This window comes from Alexandromys fortis, unplaced genomic scaffold, assembly GCF_014885135.2.
Source record: "Alexandromys fortis isolate MF-2015 unplaced genomic scaffold, M_Fortis_MF-2015_v1.1 scaffold_50, whole genome shotgun sequence".
NCBI lineage: Eukaryota > Metazoa > Chordata > Mammalia > Rodentia > Cricetidae > Alexandromys > Alexandromys fortis.
This window is the reverse complement of record NW_026067932.1, coordinates 9644762-9667517: the sequence shown is the minus strand read 5'-3', so window position 1 is coordinate 9667517 and position 22756 is coordinate 9644762. Positions and strand designations below refer to the sequence as shown.

Sequence of the window (22756 nt, the reverse complement as noted above, 5' to 3'; positions counted from 1 at the left end):
TTTAACACAAGAAATATCCCATCTAGGCAATCCCTTTTCCAGGCCAGTTTACCTTGTGCCAAGTTGTTAAAGAAGAGTAACCCTCGCAGGGTGTCCAATGGATCATTTTAAGGTGCATCTCTCTTCCTGACTCCGAGAGATCGGAAGGTCCCACCGCTGGTGAACACCTTGGTTATTCATGGAACAGAGGCGGAGTCCAGGTAGCTTCCAAGAGATGCCCAGGCAGCTGGGCACCAATTCGTTTCCAAACTGCTCCGGGTCACGTGGAAGGGGGCGGGAGCAGGAGCTCTGCCAGCCGAGGGGCGGGACCTGCCAGTTGAGGGGCAGGGCCGTGAGCAGAGCTTGGATTGAACATTCTGCAGCCCTGGTGCCCACTCCCAGCGCCTGCCTCCCGAGCCCGTGGCAATCGTGCGCTCCCCTTCATCATGCGGTGGCCGGGCAGCCAGGCGCTTCGGCACTTCTCCACCGGTCAGGTGAGTCCAACCAAAGCGGCATCCACGTCCTGGTCTTGCTTTCCAGACCTCAGGGGCTGCAGGGTCAGTGCGGCGGACGCTGGGGTGGGCAGTGATGCCCAGATCTTACAAGAAGGGACCGCAGCATTTTTCATACTGGGTGACTTCAGAGAAGACTGCTGCGGTATCCGGGATGGGGATTGTCAAGTGAGCCTTTGTCTCTTGCGGGGAATGAGTTGCAGACGAGGTTACTGAATGTGTCAGGTCCGGCTGGGATGACAAGCTGGGGAATGACAATGGGTAAAGGAACAGGAGCTAGCATCTGTTTTCTTCCGTTTTGCATTTCAACTGAGAGGTTCCCTGGCCCCGACGTGAACGGCATAAGATCGGGATTATGAATTAGAGTGAGCACTAGGCACCGGCCTTGCACGGTCTGTCAGATGCGACTGTGACTCAGGCAAGCTCAGCACTGCAAGCAGGGACTGCCTGGTGCTTCCCACCGGCCAGATTTCCAGGATCACCCAGCACTGCTGGAGTAGCCACGCTGGAACGTTGTTAAACTGTGGAGTAAGAATCCCCGGCCTTGGCCCAGCCCTCAGGCTTGAGATTGCATCAGCGCTTCTAGAAAAGGAATGGGAGCCGACACGTTGCAAGTGGCTCAGCCTTCAGCACTTGGGTGGGCCTTGGGAGAAGAGCCTTTCTGAGCCTAGACTGTTCAGGCTGTTCAGGCCAAGGAAAGCGGTTATCCTGTGTACATAATCTCTTTTGTAAGCAGTACGTCCCAGCTGTGTTATAAAGGATTTTGCCCCATTTGTTTTCTCTGACAGTGCCATATGTAAAACATGTATAAGGCAGAATCTTGAATTGTGCTAAGAAATTGTCCCTGGTTTTCATTCATTTCAAAGTTTTGTGTCACAAGACAGCAAGGGGCTGTCACCTCACCGGCCGTTGTCACCACCTGTCAGTGAGCTGTTGGAAAGCTGAAGGGAAGGAGTTTTGAAGGATGAGGATTTCCACGTAGGGTTACAGAAGTTTTCAGTAATAAAAACTGAACAGGCCAGGTGACAACAGAAATAGAAACACGGCTGGGAGAAGCAGCAGGCTGTCCCGGGGCCCACTGTCCCCAGGGGTACATGTGGAAAGGTGGCCACGGAGAGAGCGTAGAATCAGGCAGAGTTCTGCATGGTCAAAAGGAAGACATTTTACTCTAAAGATAATATAAATCACCTCCAGAATTATTTTAAAATGAACACACGCAGCTAATAAGACTACAAAATGGTATGAGCACTTTGGAAGCAAGCCAGTTCCCTTTGCAAAATTTTTAAATCACATTTTTACTTGAGGCGGTGACATGCCGTAGGACACATGGAGAAGTCAGAGGATGATTGTCAGTGAGTTGTTCTTTCCTTCCCTCTTGTTGGTCCCCAGGCTTGGCAGCAAGTGTCCCTACCAGACGAGCCTTCTTGCTGAGCAGTTTGGTATAGTGCTAAATGGTCTAAATGGTATCTCCGCCACAGGATGCTGCCTCCACTCTATCAGGTCTTTGTTTGTTTTCATGGTGTTAGGGATGGGGCCGGAGCCTCCCACGGGCAAAGCACACCCTGCACCCCTGAGTTATATGCTACGCTCCACACTTCTAGGTACCTATTAACCCACAAGAAATAAAACCTGTGTACAGATATTTATAGGGTGTTTCTATAATCATCCCTAATTGGAAAGATCATTCTCATCGGGTGATAGGACAAACAAAATGTAACAAAACCATGGATATAATGGATTTTACCTTGCATGGGGAGGGAAGAACCACAGGCGTCCACACTGGGAATGAAACTCAAATATGTATGTTAAACATATGAACCCCCTCCAAAGGTCTAGATAGTCACAGATCTGACGTTTTTGAAAGAGGATCTAGAGACAAAAGAAGTCACTAGATCTTAGGATCACTAGTAGGAAGGAGCAAGTATTGGTGACATAGGGAAATGGTAGCGAGTGCTGGAATGTCCACTGGTGTGGCAGTGCCTATGTGTTCTGGATTCATAGGCATGTACACAAGTACATAAGAAAGGGTATGTCGGGCTGCATTTAATGAAAGTTTGTGTTAGTCTGTGTGCTGTGGCTATTACAAAATGCAGGAGGCTGGGAACTTTATAAAAAGAGATTTATCTAGCTCTCAGTTCTTGAAGCCCAGGAGCATAATACCAGCATCTGCTGGGCTCTGGAGAGGCCTCAGAGAGATGACATTACAATGATGGGGACACACTGGAGTGGATGTGTCCCCCTTTCCTGAAAATCTAGAATGCTCTGTGGTCACCAGTTCCATGCCAGGAGTTCTCTCTCTCTCTCTCTCTCTCTCTCTCTCTCTCTCTCTCTCTCTCTCCTCCCCTATGCTAAGCATTCCTCTTTAGGCATCACCTCCTGACAGGCCTCTGTGTTGACATCATGAGTTGATTAAAAAAAAAAACTAAGAATTTTTTTGGGGGGGGGCGGCAGTGGTGGCGCACGCCTTTAATCCTAGATTTCAGGAGGCAGAGGCAAGTGGGTCTCTGTGAGTTTGAGGCCAGCCTGGTCTACAGAGCGAGTTCCAGGACAGCCAGGGGCCAGGTCTACACAGGGAAACTCTGTCTGGGGTGACTGGGAGGAGGGAGATGAGGAGGGGGAGACACAAACATGTTGTGGGGTGCTTGGGAGCTGGCTCAGAGGATTAGAGCACTTGCTGCTCTCACAGAGGATGGGAGTTGATTCCCAGCATCTGTGTTAGGGTCCATGCAGACTCCACAGCCAGGAGGGTGAAGAACAAAACTCGCATCAGTCTGATTTGGTAACCTGACCAAATCTAGGGCTTCTAGGGTCTGACCCAGATCGTTTGACGTCAGCCATGCGGAAGCACGGCCCAGTTTCGGAGGAAAGCATTCAGATAACAATTAGCTCAGCCCTGTGAGTGAAACTGTGACTTAGAAACAATGCTCAAGATGAGGGCCTGGGAGATGACCGAGGTAAATACAACACCCGTGGGTCTCAGGACTGCCCTGGCTCTAAGATGGCATAGAAGTCACTTAGGCTGTAAAGTACAGTGACATCGCTCACAACGATGAGTTTTATAGCCTAGAAGTAATGTTCAAGTTTTTTTTTTTGCGGGGAGTGGGGCATGGGAGTCTGGGATAAACGAACAATATTCTGGGGGATACATGGGTAGCCTCACCCAACATGTAGCAAAGGATTACCAGGTTGTAAACTACATCCCCCCCCCACCATTCCAGGAAAACAACTATGTACTTTGTTCCATGGAAGAGATAAGTTATGTGTTTAACTTTCTTGGCCTCTCCACTGCTTTTCTGTGTACACAAGGATTTTTTTTTCTTACCCTCTGCAAGTAACCCTGTTCAACAGCTCGCCACCACCTGTAACTCTGCGACCATCGTAACACTCAGGGCATAAACCCACGCAGACACATACACATTGATAACGTGAAAATAACGACCCTTTGAAAAGCGTTTTAAAAAGTGATGAGGGCTGGGGGTGTAGCTAGGGGCACTGGCCTGCCATGTACAGCAACTCAGCTTTGACCCCCCAGCACTGAGGAAAAAATATCAGAATGACAATTGATATGAATGCCTTCTTTATGTTCTGATGCAATAAGGAGACCGAGTTGCACAAGCTTGTCGCTGGTGTCTTAAATCTTGCGTAGCTTCATCTCTATCTGAAGCATGACACGCTGCTCCTGCTCAGGTGAGAGCTTGTCACACTAGCCAGAGCCTTTGCACACTCCAAATGCATCCTGGGAGCACACTGAATAGCAGCCGTTATTTTCCCCTCTGCTCCATTTTCAAGCACGAGAGGCATGCCTCGGAGCCGGCTCAAGCCTCGACAGAGCTGCCCCAGAGATGGGCTAACCCGGGGAGGAATCTACATCACCCTCCTGCCCACAGTCACTCAGGGAGTCCCACTGTCTTCATAACATGGTACAAATGATTGGAATCGATAAAGCTCTCTGCCGCTCCTGTCTCGATTGCTGCTTGTTAGTACTCCATGGCTCCCCATTCTGGACACTGTACCATTTCTTCATTTCCTTCTGCCTGGAACTCCCCAGGGGTCTCACATAATCCTCCCCACTTTCTTGGCCCGCTCCCAAAATGAAACCTCTGAGATTTAGCTAAAGAATTCCCTTAGAAACAGGGAGATGGATCCTCAGGTAAAAGTGCCGTGTTTAAATCCACACACTTGTGTAAAAAGTGTGTGTAGTCATGTGTATCTGTAATGTAAGAGATGGGAAGGCAGAGACGGGAAGGCAGAGATGGGGTGACTCCTGGGGCTAATTGGCGGTAAACTTAGCTGACTCAGTCAGCTCCAGGCTTGGTGAAGGATCCTGTCTAATATAAGAACATGGAGAGTGACCGAGGAGGACACTGACATCTGTCCTCCACACGTGCACACATATGACTACGTACACACACGACAAACGCATAGGCACCCTTTTGCCATCTCCTACCTGTGAAGAACTGCCTTAGGGTGATGTCGTCTCCTTTCGGAACCTCGCTGTGCCTACCTATCCTAGCACCGTGTCACTGATTTGTCTACTTGGATGTCTTCCCTCCCAACTGATGTCCCGAGGACAGGGACCACTCTCTTTCTATGCATCTTGTAGTACGGGGTGGGGGTGGGGTCAGAAAGGGAAACGCGCACTGAGAACAAACGAGAGCATCTTCCTGGTGGATTCCGCCAGCATGGTCAAGTCAGCACTCAGACTGTACTCGGAGACACGAAAGCAATAAATATCTTAAGTCCAGTCTTCTGGTATCCTGCGAATTCACAAATAGACATACAGTCCTGGAATCTGAGCGTTTCCCAGTGTTAAAAACTCACCTTGGGCTGTGGGGCTGGCTCTGTAGTAAAGTGCAAGCTTCAGGTTGAAGGCTGTGCGGTTGGTCGTTCACAACATCAGAGAGAGGGATGGGGTGTGGAGTCACCGGCCACGCTCAGAAAGTGGTCAGTGAATGCAACATGTTTGCTTTAGAGACTTTCTCGGCTGATCTGGAACTGAACTCCAACTAGCCAGATGACAGTCGAGTCGAATGTAGAAGCACACTGAAGGACTAGGACTCTTGACTTCTGTGTGCTTTGAAGTTGTCCACGCCCACCCCACTTTTGTTGGTAACGTTGGTTGTCAGGCCAAGGGTCTTGCACATGGCGAACAGATGCTCCCCCAGAAAGCTACGGCCTGGCCCCTCTGTGCATTTTGAAAGCAGAGTTTCAGATGCCTTAAAATATCTGGCATTAACAATTGTGTGGGGCGAAGTTGAAATTTTTGTAAGGTGGCCAATGGGAAGATTCTGTTTCTGCCCTAATTATAGGGTACAGAGTTCAAATAGTTATGGAGCATTTTTAATTTTTCTTGGTGTGTCTATGTGTGTGTGTGCTGGCCAGAGGTCAACTCTGGTTTGTTCCTTGGGTACTCTTTTCTTTCTTTCTTTCTTTCTTTCTTTCTTTCTTTCTTCCTTCCTTCCTTCCTTCCTTCCTTCCTTCCTTCCTTCCTTTCTTTCTTTCTTTCTTTTTCGAGATATGGTTTCTCTGTGTAACAGTCCTGGTTGTACAGGAACTCACTTAGTAGACCAGGCTGACCTCAAACTCACTGAGAACCACCTGCCTCTGCCTCCCAAGTGCTAGGATTAAAGGTGTATGCCACCACCACCTGGCTGGTTTTATTTCTTAATAAGTGTGTGCATGTGTGTCCTTTGTGTGTATGTGTGTGTTTCGTGTGTGTGTGTGTGTGTGTGTGTGTGTGTACCCATGGAGGTCAGAAGAGGATTGGATCTCCTGGAGCTGGAGTTGCAGGTGTTCCTGAGCCACCTAACACGGGAGTAGGGAACAGAACATGGGTCCCCTGGAGGAGCAGCAAGTGCTCTAAACGACCAAGCCAGCTCTCCAGCCGCCCATCTACCTTGTTTTTGAGACAGGGTCTCTCATGGCCTGGAGCTTGCCTATTCAGCTGGACTGGTGGGCTAGCAAGCTCTAGTAATCCCCCTGCCTCTGTTTCCTCTGCACTGAAATTACACATGCATGCCCCCATATCCAGCTTTTTCAGTATTAAATTTTTGAGCATTTCATACATGAGTCTCTGTGTTTATAACACAGGTACTCCTCCTTCTCTCCCTCCAACTCTTCCCATGTGCCACTTCAACTATTATTGTTACATACATGGTGTGTGTGTGTGTGTGTGTGTGTGTGTGTAAAACCTTCTGAGTCCATACATGTGTGTGTAAAAGCTTCTGAGTCTATACGTGTGTGTAAAACCTTCTGAGTCCATACGTGTGTGTGTAAAACCTTCTGAGTCCATACATGTGTGTGTAAAAGCTTCTGAGTCTATACATGTGTGTGTAAAACCTTCTGAGTCCATACATGTGTGTGTGTAAAAGCTTCTGGGTCCATATGTGTGTGTGTGTGTTTGTGAGTGTGCAAAAACCTTCTGAGTCCATACATACTTAGGGCTGGTCACTTGGGATTTGAGGTGCAGGCATTGTATTATAGTTGGGGCTAAGCCTCCCATGGCCAGTTCTGCATTTTAACCAACCATGTGGCTTTCTATAGTTATTTCCATCCACTATGAATAAAAAGCTCCTTTGATGAGGGTCTAGAGCTACACTTATCTGTGGATACAAGGATGCGTATTTAGGATGCAGCTGGGACTCAGACTAGTTTAGTAAAGAGGCAGTGCTGTAGGGTCTTCTAAGGTCGACCACCTCACTAGCCACGGGGAGTTGGCTAGGTTTATTTTACCAGCCATAAATTCCCTATTTAGAGAGTCTTAAGTCCTTGCCCAATCAAGCTGTTGGTTGCACCAAGATGTGAGCACCACCATTGCACCTTTCGGGATATCCTGACGTAATGATTGTTGTGGTATGCAAATGTCACAGCTATTGTTGATTTTCTCCCCTGGCTGCTGGCAATGCCCCCTCTAGTGCTATGAAAGTTAGTCCTCAGGGAAGGGGCTGTACCTAGAGGTTTCTCTCCCGCCGGCCAGATCCCAAATAACCACTCTGAGGATTAATATTAATTACAAACTGTTTAGCCGATGGCTTAGGCTTCTTACTGGCTAGCTCTACATATTTAAATGAACACATTTCTAATAATCTGTGTATCTCCATGTGCCCTGTGACTTACCGGTAATGTTCTGGCATCTTAATCCTCCGGTGGCTGCTAGCGTCTCTCTTGACTCTACCTTCTTTCTCCCTATATTCGGTTTGTCTTTCCCACCTGGCTATATTCTGCCCTGCCATAGGCCGAAGTAGCTTTATTCATCAGCCAATAAAAGCAACACATATTCACAGCATACAGAAAGGTATCCTGTATCAAGAGGCATTGCAGCCAAATCCAGCTTGATTTTTCTGAATCCTATGTCTGAAGTACATGGCATTTTCAGCAACGGGGTCTTGCCTTCAGCTTCTGAGAGGCAATCAAGGGCAACAGTAACAGTGTTGTTTTGGGAGTTTCTTGGACTCCCCTGAGCAACAACTTGACAGAAGGTTTCTCGTGTCTGAAACGGTGGTTTTTGTTAGAGTCTAGTTTTCAGGAGCATTCTTACCCCAGTTGGCCAGCAAAATTGCAAGTTACTAAGTAGCCGAGGCTGGTCTTGTACTATCAACCCTCCAGTCACCATAGCCACCAGACTAATCATTTTGTGTTGGAGGTCTTGGAACTTCTGGCCCTTGAGACATCTTACAACGTTTCCCGTGATCTGTCATCCGGTGTTTTCTGCCCACGACGTCAGCTGCCGCCCTCACTGCATTCTTTCACAGGTTTATTTCAAAAACAAGCTGAAGTTGGCGCTTATTGGCCAGAGCCTCTTCGGAAAGGAAGTCTACAGCCACCTCCAGAAAGAGGGTCACCGAGTAGTGGGGGTGTTCACAGTTCCAGACAAGGATGGGAAGGCTGACCCTCTAGGTGAGTACACCCGGGAACACTGGGTCAAACCCTCCTGCCGTGGCTCCTGGAAATGACCTAGGATGGATATATAGAGGGCTGACATACATACACAGGTATACACACACACACACACACACAACATATATACACACCAAATGAATGAATAAAAATGTAATGAAAGAGCTGGGTGGTGGTGGCGCACGCCTTTAATCCCAGCACTTGGGAGGCAGAGGCAGGCGGATCTCTGTGAGTTCGAGGCCAGCCTGGTCTACAAGAGCTAGTTGCAGGACAGGAACCAAAAAGCTACGGAGAAACCCTGTCTGGAAAATCCAAAAAAAAAAAAAAAAAAAGTAATGAAAGTCAGTATCTGAAAATATGATCTACTCACCAGCCTCTGAACGCATTATGCTTTTAACACGTAGATGCACGCCAACACATAGATGCACGCCCCTCTAGACAGACGGACGAACCTGATGCAAACGACATCCAACTCTAGTCACGGTCCAAGTTCCCCTCTGTGACGCTTAACCTGTCAAAGTTTTGTGAAACTGTGCTGTTACCGTGTGAGAATAGAAGAACATGACCTGAGGGGGGGGGGGAAACCTCTTCATTTATTTATTTATTTATTTATTTTTATTTATTTATTTTGTGCTCAGCTTTGGCTGCAGAGAAAGATGGGACCCCTGTGTTCAAGTTCCCTAGATGGAGAGTCAAGGGTAAAACCATCAAGGAGGTAGCGGAAGCCTACCAGTCAGTGGGCGCCGAGCTCAACGTGCTCCCCTTCTGCACACAGTTCATCCCCATGGATGTCATTGACAGCCCAAAGCATGGCTCCATCATCTACCACCCTTCCCTCCTTCCCAGGCACAGGGGCGCTTCTGCCATCAACTGGTGAGACTTGGAATAGCAGGAACGGTGGCTGTTCCCACAGGCTGTGTTATGTATTTCCTACACAGTGCAGACACTGGGGGTGCTTGGGGCTGGAGAGATGGCTTAGTCAGCAAAGCGCTGTGTAGACAGGCGTTTCTATCCCACATGTCCCGCAGTCATTCAGTCCCAAATAAACACACACAGGCTTATACCAATTATAAACTATTTGGCCTATTGTTCAAGCTTATTACTAACTAATTCTTACGACTTAAATTAACCCATGTTCAGCCGTGTGACTTGGTACGTTTTCTCAGCGAGACACTATGCTTCTGTGGTCAGATGAATGAGATCAGTTTGATCATGCTGGCTTACGGCAGGACTTCTTTGCACTTTTGACATCTACTTTAACGGTCTTCACAGTGTGTGATGCTCTCGGAAAATTTTTTCCTTTTTATGCGAAGGATCTCAAGTACATTTAGGAAGATGTGAGTCACTTTAATCTGCCTTCTTTATCATCCATCCCCTTCCTTTGACTCAAAGTTCCTCAAAGAGACGGTCCAACATCCTCATTTCTGTGTCGAGCACAGCTCCTGGCACTCCCTAAGCTCCTAACACCACAGCACCCCATGCTGAGGCTGAACTGGGTCTCCCCGCCATGTCCACCTTCATTCTCCTATCTGCCACCTTCCTGATAAGCTTGGCATCAGCTATCGAGTATACAAAAACAACTACGTGTGGATTAAATGGCTGAAAAAAAAAATACTTGTTGTTTAAAAGTTGATGCCAGGAATTAATTTTCTTTTGGTCTTATAAATAATAGTAGTAGATACCTTTGCATTTAAATCTTTTCTTTTTCATTTTGAATTATTTCTATATGCAGAATCATTGGGAAACAGCATATGAGTATTTTCAAGGCGCCTGGCAGTGTAATGCTAATTCCTCAATATTTCTGAAAACATTTAGCGCTTGCTTACTTGATCACTCAGAGAAATTCAGATGATTCAGAGAGGGGGCTAAGACTGGGGAGACAGCTCAGAAGTTAAGATCACTTGCAGCTGTTACAGATGTCCAGAGTTTGGTTCCAGCACCCACATCAGGTAGCTCTCAGCAGCCTGTGGCTTCAATCCCAGGGGATCTGATGTCCTCTTCTGGCCTCTGTGGTCATCTCACAGACATGGCATGCACTCAGAGACATAGGCATAAAAATTAGAATAAATCTAAAAAGACGATTTAGGGCACTGCTGAACAGACATTTTACAACTTCTCTTGTGTGTGCCTGTGCTCTGATATCAGCATTAGGCATTTTTCACATACCCTGTGTATTGTTTGCATTATAAGCCACTGTAGAGCTAAGTATGTCTCTCAGTCTAGGCTGTATACAGAATGCAGTATGAACAGCTGATTTTACCAACTGACTTTTACTACAGTTTATGCAGCCAGCCTAGAGCTAATTCTAACCTTGAGGGACACTTTACTCTACGATGCAGCCTAAATCAACCGCCGGTTTTCCTTTGCACGTTGTGCTGGGTGCCCTCTGTTTTAGTCTCCACTCTATTCTAACACATGACCAAGCGGGACGTAGGAAGGACATGCCGGGATGAAAATTACTCAGTCCCAAAGAAGAGGAAAACTGCCAGGCGTGGCAGTAAGGCCGGATTCTGACGCCTTTTAAGAGGCACCACCAGCCATGCAAGACATAATGCGGATGCATGGACAGGGACCGTGGGGGGGGGGGTGTTGCCTGCTGTGAGCTCTGTTATCAACTTCTCAGGCCACTCACTCACTACCTGTTTTTTCCATTGCAATTCCCCTTTCCTTTAACGTGACGAATTCTTGACACAAGCAGCTACCGTTTTAAGTTGAAACCTCTTCTTTCTGCAGGACCCTGATCTCGGGAGATCAGCAAGCTGGGTTTTCTGTTTTCTGGGCAGATGATGGTTTAGATACAGGACCTATCCTTCTTCAGAGAGCATGCGACGTCAAACCCAATGACACAGTGGATGCCCTTTATAACCGGTTCCTTTTTCCCGAGGGAATCAAGGCCATGGTCAGTATAATAACACCACCAACAACAATGTAGGAAACCTCTAAGGCTGGAGGGCTGGTTTTTTTTCGTCGAGAGTTTGCTAAGCCAGGCATGCAGGCACACGCTTGTGACCCTCGGTGGTTCACGCCTGTAGTGTCAGTGTGAGCTTGAAACTCACTCTGTGATGCTGACAAGAAAGAAAGGGGATGGGCAGGACGACAGCCAAAGTGTCCCATCCTTTTTGTTAAATACCTGAGTCGTCAACCCTGTAGATAATGGCTGATTATAAGGAAGTATAAAGAATCTTTCAGTTTTTTTATCTGAGTAACAGACTTACTGTAAAGGTATTTTACTTAGTCTACATAACAGAGTGACATATGATGACTGATTTAATCATTCAGATGTGCTCAGGATGGAGGAGAAACACTTCGAGCATACATATTGCCCATGAAGTAAAATATTTTGTCCATAAACATATCCAGAGATTCAGCAAGTCATTTGGTTGTCCTCCCCCTCCCCCGCCCCAACCAGAATTTGGTAGGGAAAGCAGCCAGGTTCTATTAAGTCACCACTGATGTGAGGGATAATTGAGACCTTTGTTTATGTCACTTAGTGATCAATTCAGAGGGTCCTTGGTGTTACAGAGACTCATCTGCAATTCCTGTTCTACCACTTACACATGATGCTTTGAACAGACAGCCAGCTCCTTGGCCTCTATGGCCTTGGTTCCTTCCTATGTAGATTGTGGAAAACACTATCTGGCTTGTAGAAGTATTTTCAGAGTTAAACAACATCATTCGTGTAAAGAACCTAGCGCACGGCAGGTGCTCAAAACAGAACATGATAATCCAAACAGCACACAGGCACACGGGGACGTCCCAGTGAAGTGTCAGGAAAGAGAATGTAGACACACCTCAAAGAAGTGAAGTCACGGTGGCGAGCATCACCATGACAACACAACAGCCCATTTCCTCCGTTCCTCGCCCTCCTGTCTTTTTGGGTTGAACTTGAGGCCTTGCAGATGCTAAGCATGAGCTTTGCCCCTGAGCTCCACCTCCAGCCCCAACAATAGTCCATGCTTCAGTGCAGGCTTGATCTTGGGAGTGGGCACGCCTTGTGGGCACGACATCCTTCCAGGCATGTCGAACCTTTCGCTGTTGTGAAATGACACTGAGATCTACAAAGTTCACACTCAAAAGATGTGCAGTTTTATTATCAAAAGAGAAAAAAGAAATCAGCCGGATAGGGTGACGCACGCCTTTACTGCCAGCACTGGGGAGGCTGAAGCAGGAGGATCTCTGAGATCAAAGCCAGCCTGGTTATAGAGAGGGTTCCAGGACAGCCAGAACCACACAGAAAAACCTTTCTCAAAAACAAACACACACACACACACACACACAAAAAAAAAACTTTTGGTGCTTTAAGCTAGTTTATGTATGAAGTCGTGTTTGGTGGCATTCATAACGATCCCTAGCCAAATGTGGCTGGACCTAGAATTAGTTGTCTGGCTGTTCCTGAAACTCCACAACTTTCTCATCTACAAACCAGGAAAGTGGTACACACCTGTACACACAGATACCTGTGATGTCTCCAGGGGGTAACTTACATAAGTAGCCGTGTGTGTGCCATGGACGGCAGCTGTCACCACAGCCTGGCTGACTTCTGAGCAGTTCTATGCAGTCAGTCTGTTGGACACAGATTTCCATGCCTTTGTGGATCACGGGGCTGTAACACCAGTGATGCTCTCGGCTTTAGGTAGAAGCTGTGCAACTCATAGCTGATGGAAAAGCTCCTCGCGTTCCCCAGCCAGAAGAGGGGGCGACATACGAAGGGATCCAGAGGAAGGAAAATGCCAAGGTACCTACCTCGATAATGCACAGCCAGGTCACAGCCCTCCGCCTTTGAGAAGTTCCCAGTGTACCATTTCCTGGCCTCCAAGTCAGCTGGCCTTATGTGTCCCCCATACCTGTCCTGATGGAGAAAAAGGTTAGCTAGCCCTTACAGTCTTTATTTGTGCCCACCTAGATTTCTTGGGACCAGCCTGCTGAAGTTTTGCATAACTGGATTCGAGGTCATGATAAGGTCCCTGGAGCCTGGGCAGAGATAAATGGACAGGTATGCGTTCACAGGATACATTTCCCCCATACAAGCTCGCGCTCTCTCTCTCTCTCTCTCTCTCTCTCTCTCTCTCTCTCTCTCTCTCTTTCTCTCTTTCTCTCTCTCTCTCTCTCGTGTGTGTGTGTGTGTGTGTGTGTGTGTGTACTACTGGCATTTAGACCTAAGCCTTGCACTATGACACTGAGCTACACTTTGGGGTCCATCTCCCGGGCTGACTTCAGATTTGTGCTCCTCCTTTAACTGCAGCTGTGGGAAGGCAGAGGCAGACAGACTTCTGGGAGTTGGAGGCCAGCCTGGTGTACACAGTGAGACCCTGTCTGGAAAGGAAGGAAATAAGGAAGGAGGGAGGAAAGAAAGGAAGGTTAAATGAGTTGATACATGTCCATTTCCTGATATGCAGGAAATACTCAATACATATTAATCATTACAGCTTAATAAATAACCGAATTTATAGAATGATAATTTAAAAAAAAATCAGTGTCCTTTGCTCTTGGCCACCATCCTTTTCTAGTCCTGTTTTCTTGAACTGATCCCCAAAACAGCCTGCACTGCTCACCCCTCATCACCCTGCACTGGAAGGGTCCCCATGTTCCTTGGGGCTCAGTTGCAGAGTGACTGCCTAGCATATACGAAGCCCTTGAGTTCAGCCCTGTCTTAGTTAGGGTTCCCTATTGCTGTGATAAAACATCGAGCAAAAGGAACCTGGGGAGGAAAGGGTTTATGTCATCTTCCACCTCCAGGAAATGGTCCATCACTGAGGGAAGCCAGGGCAGGAGCCTGGAGGCAGGAGCCTAAGCAGAGGCCATGGAGGAGAGCTGCTGCCCGGCTTTCTCCTCGTGGATTACTCAGCCTGCTTTCTTAACCCGCCCAGGGGTGGCATGGGCCCTCCCATGGCAATCATCAATTAAGAAAATGCCCCATGACCATGGGAGAGGGGAGAAGGGAGGGGAGCCGAGAAAAAATATATAGCTCAATAAAAACAATAAAAAATTAAAAATAAAAATGCCCCACAGATATACCTGTAGGCCAATCTGATGGAGACATTTTCTCAATTGAGGTTCCTTTTCTCAGATAACTCTAGCTTGTGCCAAGTTAACAAACAAACAAAAAAGAACCAGGACAGTCCCCAGCACTACAAGCCACCCCCCCCCCCGGGTCCACACCACACACACACACACACACACACACACACACACACACACACCTTTGTGGTAAAAAAAAGGCTCCACTTTTTCTCTTTTAATCTCATTCAGTTTGAATGACACACTCATATCACCTGTTTGTGCAACTGTTTGAACCTTTTCCTTGTATGTGTATATATGTGCTCCTGTGTGTGTGTGTGTGTGTGTGCATTTGTGAGGGAGTATAGTGTGTGAGGCCATATATGTGTGAGAACAGGTGCATACATGTGCATAAGTGTGTCTGGAGGGCAGAGACTGGTGTTGATTTGCTCTTCTGCTTTGGTTTTGAGATATTTTCTCCCTGAGCCTGGAACTCAGCAATGGGCTAGACCGGCTGGCCACTGCGCCCCTGGGATCCTCCAGTCTCTGCCTCTCCAGCACGGGGATTGCAGGCCAGCGCCATCACACTCTGCTTTTTACCTGGGTGTCAAACTCAGGTCCTCAAGCTTATGCACCAAGCACTTGTATAAACAGAGACGGTTTTTACGTTTTCCAGCTGCCCAGAACCAAATAATCACCCAGAAACTATATTAATTACAACACTGTTTGGCCAATAGCTTGGGCGTATTCCTAGCTAGCTTTTACATCTTAAATTAACCCATTTCTATTATTTTATATTTTACCACAAGGCTTGTGGTTGCTACCTCTTGCTTCTTGGGCAGCTACACAGCGTCTCCCTAACTCCGCCTACTCTTTCTCTCTCTCTTTGGATTTCCTGCCTGGCTATATTCTGCCCTACCATAGGCCAAAGCAGCTTCTTTATTAACCAAGGGTAATAAAACATATTCATACCATACAGAGGGGAATCCCACATCACACTTGAGCAGCTGAGAATTTCCCCAGCCCCCATCTTTAAGACTTTAAAAAATTATTTATTCATTTTACTTGTACATATGTGCATGCCTGAGTGTGTATGTGTATACCACTTGTGTGTAGCAGCCCTCAGAGCCAGAAGGCATTGGATGTCCTAGAACTGGAGTTACAGTGGTTGTTAAGGGGTCACGTGGGTGCTAACAGGCACCCTTGACCCCCAAGCCTCTCTCCAATGTCTCTGAGACATTGATCACACATTTGCAGAGATTCTCATTTGTCCCCTTTCTACTGATGCTTGGTTCAGTCTCACCAAATAAACACACATGGCAAAACCGTGTCTCAACGTTACTACACAAATCTGAACTTCAGTGTTTGCACACACGGTGACGATTGTGTGTGTACACACACATACACACACACACACACACACACACACACACACACACCGGGCAGTGGCTTTACCTCCCGAGTTCACAGGGTTTGATGTCTTCCTCAGATGGTGACCTTCTACGGTTCATCGTTATTAACTAGCTCCGTGCCTGCTGGAGAGCCATTGGACATTAGAGGATCCGAGAAGCCTGGCCTTGTTACCAAAAATGGACTGGTTCTTTTTGGTAACGATGGAAAAGCAGTGAGTGTATAAAGTCACTTTCTCTGTATTCCTTCTATAACCGCAGCTCACAGGGGATAGCTCCTCCTGCTTTCACTGGGAGGTGGGAGGGTCACGGTGTGTGCCCTGCCTCCCAAGATGAGAGGCATTTGCATGTCCAAGGACAAGGTTCCTCAGGAAGACCCCATGGACGCTCACAGTGAGAAGAGGGAGATGGGGACCTCTGCCCTTCCACCTGATGGCTTGGGAAGGATGGTTTCCCCTGCTGGTTCTCAGATCCATATTTGTCTCCCCCTGCCAGAGATTGAGATGATCCAGTGAAACTCAAGTGGACTCTTCCATCGTCCACTGCTGTCACCTCCCCAGGCCAGCCCCACCCGTGTGGCTATCTCTGGGTAGTTTACAGAACTGTCCCCACTTAAGGATAAATAAATTGTTATGTTACAATGTTTTAGTGCCAGCTGTTGCTGGGTCTTTTTTATTTGTTTGTTTGGTTTTTGTTTTGTTTTGCTTTTGTCTTTCAAGACAGGGTTTCTTTGTGTGGCCCTGGCTGTCCTAGAACTAGCTCTGTAGACGGAGCTGGCCTCAGATTCACAGAGATTCACCTGCCTCTGCTTCCTGAATGCCGGGATTAAAGGCTTGCGCCACCACCTGGTCACTGGTAGATCTTAAACCAGCTCTGCTATTTACTACCTGGGTGACACTAGACTATGAGTTTCACTAAGCCTCCACTACCGCAACAGCAAAGCAGGCACAAAAGCATTCATCTCCGTCAGATCCCAGCACATGCGTCCACAGTGCACCACAGTGACTGCGTGCTGGCAGCGGTGGAGTGTCCTGGGGGCATCTAGCATCCTGTAGGAGTCTTTGGTCCAGGCATCTGTAACCACAATGCAAGTTTTCCATAGGTGTACCATTTATCCATTTTGAGATGCATCTGGCCCTAGAATTGACTCTATCCTTTTTTCCTGCCACCATTAAGATGTCATTTGAGTCCTCTTAGACACAGGGAAGTAGTTCAACCATATGTTTGTATTATCCAAACAAGCCGGTCTCCACACCCATCTAACACAGTAGACTCTGCCTCCCAATAGCCTCGCTCTCAGACTGATCAGATGCTCAGCTCTTTCTCCTGCTGTCTCGTAGCTGGTGGTGAAAAACCTGCAGTTTGAAGATGGGAAGATGATTCCTGCCTCCCAGTACTTCTCGTCGGGTGAGACCTCGGCGGTAGAACTCACAGCAGAGGAGGTGAAGGTGGCAGAGACCATTAAGGTGAACATGTGTTGTCCATAATCGACTCTTACCTGGGAAAAAAAGACCTGTTTGTAGCTGGTGTAATTATCCTTAGCGCAGTAGAAGCGTGACTTTTTCTCCTGGGACATGGAGGACAAGGTCGAACCATTCAGAAACCCAGGCTGGGGGTCATTTGATGCTAACGAGAAGGACACAACCTCACATGTAATTGCACGTCATTTTTCACAGGACGAGACTGGTGGGGTGGAATGCTCCCGTCCTGTCATGTTTACTGGGCATCTGGGGCGAACAATACCTCCACGTTGCATCTTCATGTAAAGGGCAAAGAGGTCTCTGCCCCGGGATTCCACATGGTCCTTCTTCATGAAAGTGGCCCTTTCTGTGCAGGTTATCTGGGCTCGAATTCTAAGCAACGTCCCTGTGATTGATGACTCCACAGACTTCTTTAAATCTGGAGCCAGCTCAATGGATGTTGTGAGGTAAAGGCACTACCTCTGTGAGTACGCACGAATGAGCACACACACATACATTTCCCTGAGAACGTGTCCATCATAATTCCCTCTTCTTTGTGGTTTTTGTTGTTGTTTCCATGGTCACACTCACAGGTCTGGTTATTTATTGGTTGCTAATCAGACTATTTTCACGTTTCTTTAATGATTTGAATTGTTTGCTATTTTAAAAAAATATATTATTTTTGTTTATGTGTATGTGTATGTGTGTGTGTGTGTGTGTGTGTGTGTGTGAGAGAGAGAGAGAGAGAGAGAGAGAGAGAGAGAGAGAGAGAGAGAGAATGCCAGTGTCAGTGTGTGCAGGTACCGAGAGAGTCCAAAAGAAGGCACTGGTCCCCTGAAGCTGGAGTTACGGGCAGTTATGAACTGTTCAAATGGTGCTGAAACCAAACTCAGGTCCTCTGCAGGAGGATGTGCCCTTCACTGCTGAGTCGTTCTGCAGCCCCAGGACACTAATTCTTACACCTTACCTGCCTGTGTCCCAATATGACCATTTCCCACCCTCTCCCACTCCCCCTGACATCTCTCTCTCTTAGTCACGGAGTAACCAAAAGTATTCATTTCATGAGCATGTGACATCATCAATGTCAAGAGGATTGGGCCTATAAACTATAATTTCGTGAGTTATGAGAAAATTCTGATTAGCTTGGTAAGGATTCCAAGACTGTATTGTAGTTATTCTTAATTATGTATTCAGTGTTCTGCCTGCATGTATCCCTGCAGGCGAGAAGAGGACACCAAATCTCATTACAGGTGATTGTGAGCACATGTGGTTGCTGGGAATTGAACTCAGGACCTTTGGAAGAGCAGGCAAAGCTATTAACCACGGAGCCATCTCTCCAGCCTACTGTAGTTATTCTTATCTACTGCTGACAAGATGCCTGCAGGAATTGCCCATTTCCTGTTGGTCTAACTTGTTCACTCATTATTGTCTTTATAAAAATCATGTATGTATTTGTGTTGGTGTGCCTGGGCAACCACATACCATGTGGAAATCAGAGCAAACTTGTGGGAGTCTGTTCTTGCCTTCTGCCATTTGGGTTTCTGGGTTCAAACTATTCGTTTATTGTTAAGAGCCTTTGTCCACTTTATCTGCAAGGACTTGTGGATGACACTGGCCTACTAGGGGTGCTATCTAGTGCCTAAGTTAAACATGTAAGACAAACAAATTATTCTTGTAGATAGACTACAGAAAATATTCTCTACTGCATTCAGGTATCACGGTCTTTCCAATTAGAAAGTTGCCTCTTTTTTTTCTTCTCATTTTTTGATTTCATTTGAAAGGTTCAGACTTCTATGCTCCTAACTATTTACTGTAGCTAAAACATCTTTCCTTAACTTCCTTATTTATAGTTGTGGGAAAACTTAAAAAGAAACAGAACTGTCTCTGTGTGTGCTTGTGTGCATGCTTGTCTTACATGCATCACATGCAAGCAGTCCACAGCGGCCGGAAGGGACTGAGTTACAGGTTGTTGTGAGCTGTCCTATGAGGGTGATGGGCACTGCACCCAGGTCCTCTGTGAGAGCAGAAAGTGTGTCTCTCCAGGATGCCCCACAACTTATCTTCTGTAGCTGCCACGTGGACAATCTTGTACGATGCAAACAGGACTCACTCCCAAATCTCTTGACCAATGCTAGCAGACAGGCCGTGAGACTCTAACATGAGCTGGTTCTCACTTTAAGGCTGGTGGAAGAGGTCAGACAGAAGTGTGGTGGCCTTCAACTGCAGAACGAAGACGTCTACATGGCCACCAAGTTTGAGGATTTCATCCAGAAGGTCGTGCGGAAACTGAGAGGAGAGGATGAAGAGGTGGAGCTGGTGGTGGATTACGTAAGTGTCTCGTTGATGCTCAGCTCCAAACACTTCCCATCCACTGCTACAGAGAGCATGTGTGCTTGCATTTATACTGATGGCCTTTAAGACTAGTTGTATTGAGATTCTATTAGGGCGTCACATAATTTACCCGGTTAAATTTGCCATTCAGTGATTTTTAGAACATTCACACATTTTGCAATCATCATCAACACTGCTATCTTATTTTAGAATATTTTTATCACTCCACAAGGAAAGACTAGACCCATTGTTGACCATCTTACGCTTCTCTGCTCACCTACTCTGTATCCAGGCCCTCAGAAACCGCAGTCTCTTCTCTGTGTCTATGGATTTGCCATAGAGTAAATATTTTATATAGGAATATGTGGGCAGCATGTGGCCTTTTGTATCTGTTCTCTTTCACCTGGCACCTGCTCAAGGTGCACCCTGTAGCAGTTATCATCACTTCAACTTTCTTTCTGGCCAATACTATCTCACTGTGTGCAGGTACACTTCCTTTGTAAAATCTATGCTCTCTTTTTATAAATCTATTCATCATACTACATGTGTTTAGACCATTTCCCTTGGGCAGCCATTATTATTATACTGATATAAAACTTCAAGGCGTATGCTTTGACGTGAACACACATCTTCAGTTCTCTTGGGTGCCGTGCTGAGAGTGGAGCGGGGGACTCAGACTGTAACCCTGTGTTTAATCTTTTGAGGAATCGCCAACAGCAGTCATCATATCATCTAGGAACCCCGCCACCAGTGTAATGGAGAGATCTCACTTCTCCGCGCCCTTTCTCAAGCTCCATCGCTTGCCTCTCTCTCTTTACTTTCTCGGCTGGTGTGTGAAAAGCACCCCATTATGGTTTGGATTTTACACTTGCTAATGGACAATGACATTCAGCATCTTTTCAAGTGTTTGCTGTGCATTTGTTTATTTTTCTTTGTGAAAATGCTTATTCAAATCCTTTGTCCATTTAAAAAAATTGGCTTTTGAGATTTTTTAGAGTCAAAGTCCTCTGTCAATTCTGGACACTCAATTCTTATGAGATATGAATTTGTGAATATTTTCTTTTGCCCTATGAATGGGTTCTCTCTCTCTCTGTGTGCGCGTGTGTGTATGCTGATTTGTTTTTTCCCTTTCTTGCTAACATCCTTTGACACAAAACAAACTTTTTTCCAAGACAGTATCTCACTATGTAGCTCTGGCTGTCCTATAACTTGCTCTGTAAACCAGGCTAGCCTCAAAATCATAGAGATCCACCTGCTTCTGCTTCCTAAGAGGAACTACATTCAGTGCAGATGTTTATTTTTGTGAAACTCTTTGTCACTGTGCCTTCTATCTGTCTAGTCTGGTGTCTATTTCTCTTCGCCTGTCTTCCTTGATGTGTGAGCCTTTACCATCCTGCTTTGTTTGTCTTACTACTTTATTAGTTATTTTCTTTCAATAAGCATTTTTTGCTTAAAAGCAATCTAGGTCAGATTAATACCAACTTAATACCAATAGTACAGGAAAACCCCACTGCCACAGCTCTGTTATATACTCCTCAACATGGGCTATTATTTTTTTATATGAATTCTTTCTGGATTTGCTATAAACCCGACCACAGGTTTTCAATTATTGCTTTATATAACTGTCTTGCTTTGTTTCTGTTTTTAATTATGTGTATGCATGTGTATCTATTTGGCTGTGTGTGTGTGTGTGTGTGTGTGTGTGTGTGTGTGTACATGAATGTAGGTATCCATGGAGGCCACAAGATTGTGTCAGATCCTGCTGGAGCTAAGGTTACAGGCAGCTGAGTGGTTGCCGGGAATTGAACACGGTTCTCTGCAAGAGTACCAAGTGCTCTTAACTACTACGCCATCTCCTCACAGGCTGATAGCGACTGTTTTTATAACTCGGGTTCTGAGCTTGACGGAAGCAAGTAGAGTGGTTTCAGTCTCTGCTCTCCACTGGCAGCAGGGAGAACCATGCCGTAGCTCACGTGCAACGGAGACAGCGCACGGAGGAGAACTGGAGATGTCCCAGATAAGAGAAAACTTTCCAAGGATGGAAGTGGTGCGACAGGGGGCGCTGTTGTGTCTGCTGCTAGATGGTGCTGTCCGTGGGGGTTTGAGGCATTTCTTCTGTCTGTAATAGAGAACATCTGAGCTAAGCCCAGGGCAGAACTGCCACCTGAACGCATCTCACCATGCCTGTCCCTGTCCCGTCACATCCCTGTGACTTGGCCTTTTTTCCCACATCGGTGAATGTTTCTCTCTCTCTCTTCCTCCTTCTCCCTCTCTCTTCTCTGTCTCTCTGTCTCTCTGTCTCTCTCTCATTTTATGGGTTTTAAACTAACTTTTTAAACTTGTTTATGTGTGTGCGTGTTTTGCCTGCACGTATGCCTGTGGACCATGCGTATACTTGGCCCCCTTAGAGATGAGGAGAGGGAACCAGATGCCCTGGAACTTGCGTTACAGAAGATTTGTGAGCTATGCAGGTGCTGGGAACCCAGCCTGGCTCCTCTGCAAGAACAAGTGCTCTTAACCACCACAGTCTCTCTAGCCCTGGGAATGCTTCTTCATCAAAATCTGCTATCAAGCTAATAAGCTCAGAAACACATTTGTTTTATTCTCAGGTCTCCAAGGAGGTCAACGAAATGACCGTGAACATGCCATATCAGTGTTTCATAAACGGGCAGTTTGTGGATGCCGAGGATGGGGAGACTTACGACACCGTGAACCCCACAGATGGATCTGTGAGTAATGACAGCCTCAGGGACCACCGGCCATGAGCTCTGGGCTCGCAAGGCTGTGCACCAGGCAGGCTGAAGTCACTCAGCTCTAGCTCTGCCCCCAAGCTCCTCAAATACATTTCGTGCATTTCTTACCCCTTCCGCTCTGACACTGGCTACTGTGACCCACAGAAACCTTGTTTTAAGGAGACTGAGTATTTATGATGAATTTACTCTGTTGTGCCTGCACACAGCAGATCTCTCTGTATAGAGCTCCATGAGGGAGGGGGATACTTCAGACTCTGAGAACTCAGGGAAAACAATCCCACTTCCCTAAGGAAAAACGGCACAGCTGTCCTGAATGGGTTCTTCCGGAATAAGATGAGGCATAGGATGGACCATGATCAGGTTCAGTTTCACTGTTCTAACTTTGCCCTTTCTTTGCCCTACGTGGATTGGTTTCCTGT

At 46.8% G+C, this 22756-nt stretch overlaps 1 protein-coding gene across 2 annotated transcripts in view; it reads left to right on the top strand.

The window, feature by feature from the left end:
- The first annotated feature begins 294 nt into the window (after positions 1-294).
- Positions 295-22756, top strand: part of Aldh1l2 (aldehyde dehydrogenase 1 family member L2) — a 38217-nt gene continuing 15755 nt past the window's right edge. For both annotated transcript variants that reach the window (XM_050145763.1, XM_050145764.1), the window contains exons 1-11: positions 295-473; positions 8243-8387; positions 9026-9260; positions 11121-11286; positions 13021-13122; positions 13291-13380; positions 15874-16008; positions 17134-17259; positions 17629-17720; positions 19434-19581; positions 22194-22313. In XM_050145763.1, the coding sequence (XP_050001720.1) occupies positions 426-473; positions 8243-8387; positions 9026-9260; positions 11121-11286; positions 13021-13122; positions 13291-13380; positions 15874-16008; positions 17134-17259; positions 17629-17720; positions 19434-19581; positions 22194-22313 (1407 nt within the window). In that variant the 5' untranslated portion in view covers positions 295-425. The remainder of the gene's footprint in view (positions 474-8242; positions 8388-9025; positions 9261-11120; positions 11287-13020; positions 13123-13290; positions 13381-15873; positions 16009-17133; positions 17260-17628; positions 17721-19433; positions 19582-22193; positions 22314-22756) is intronic.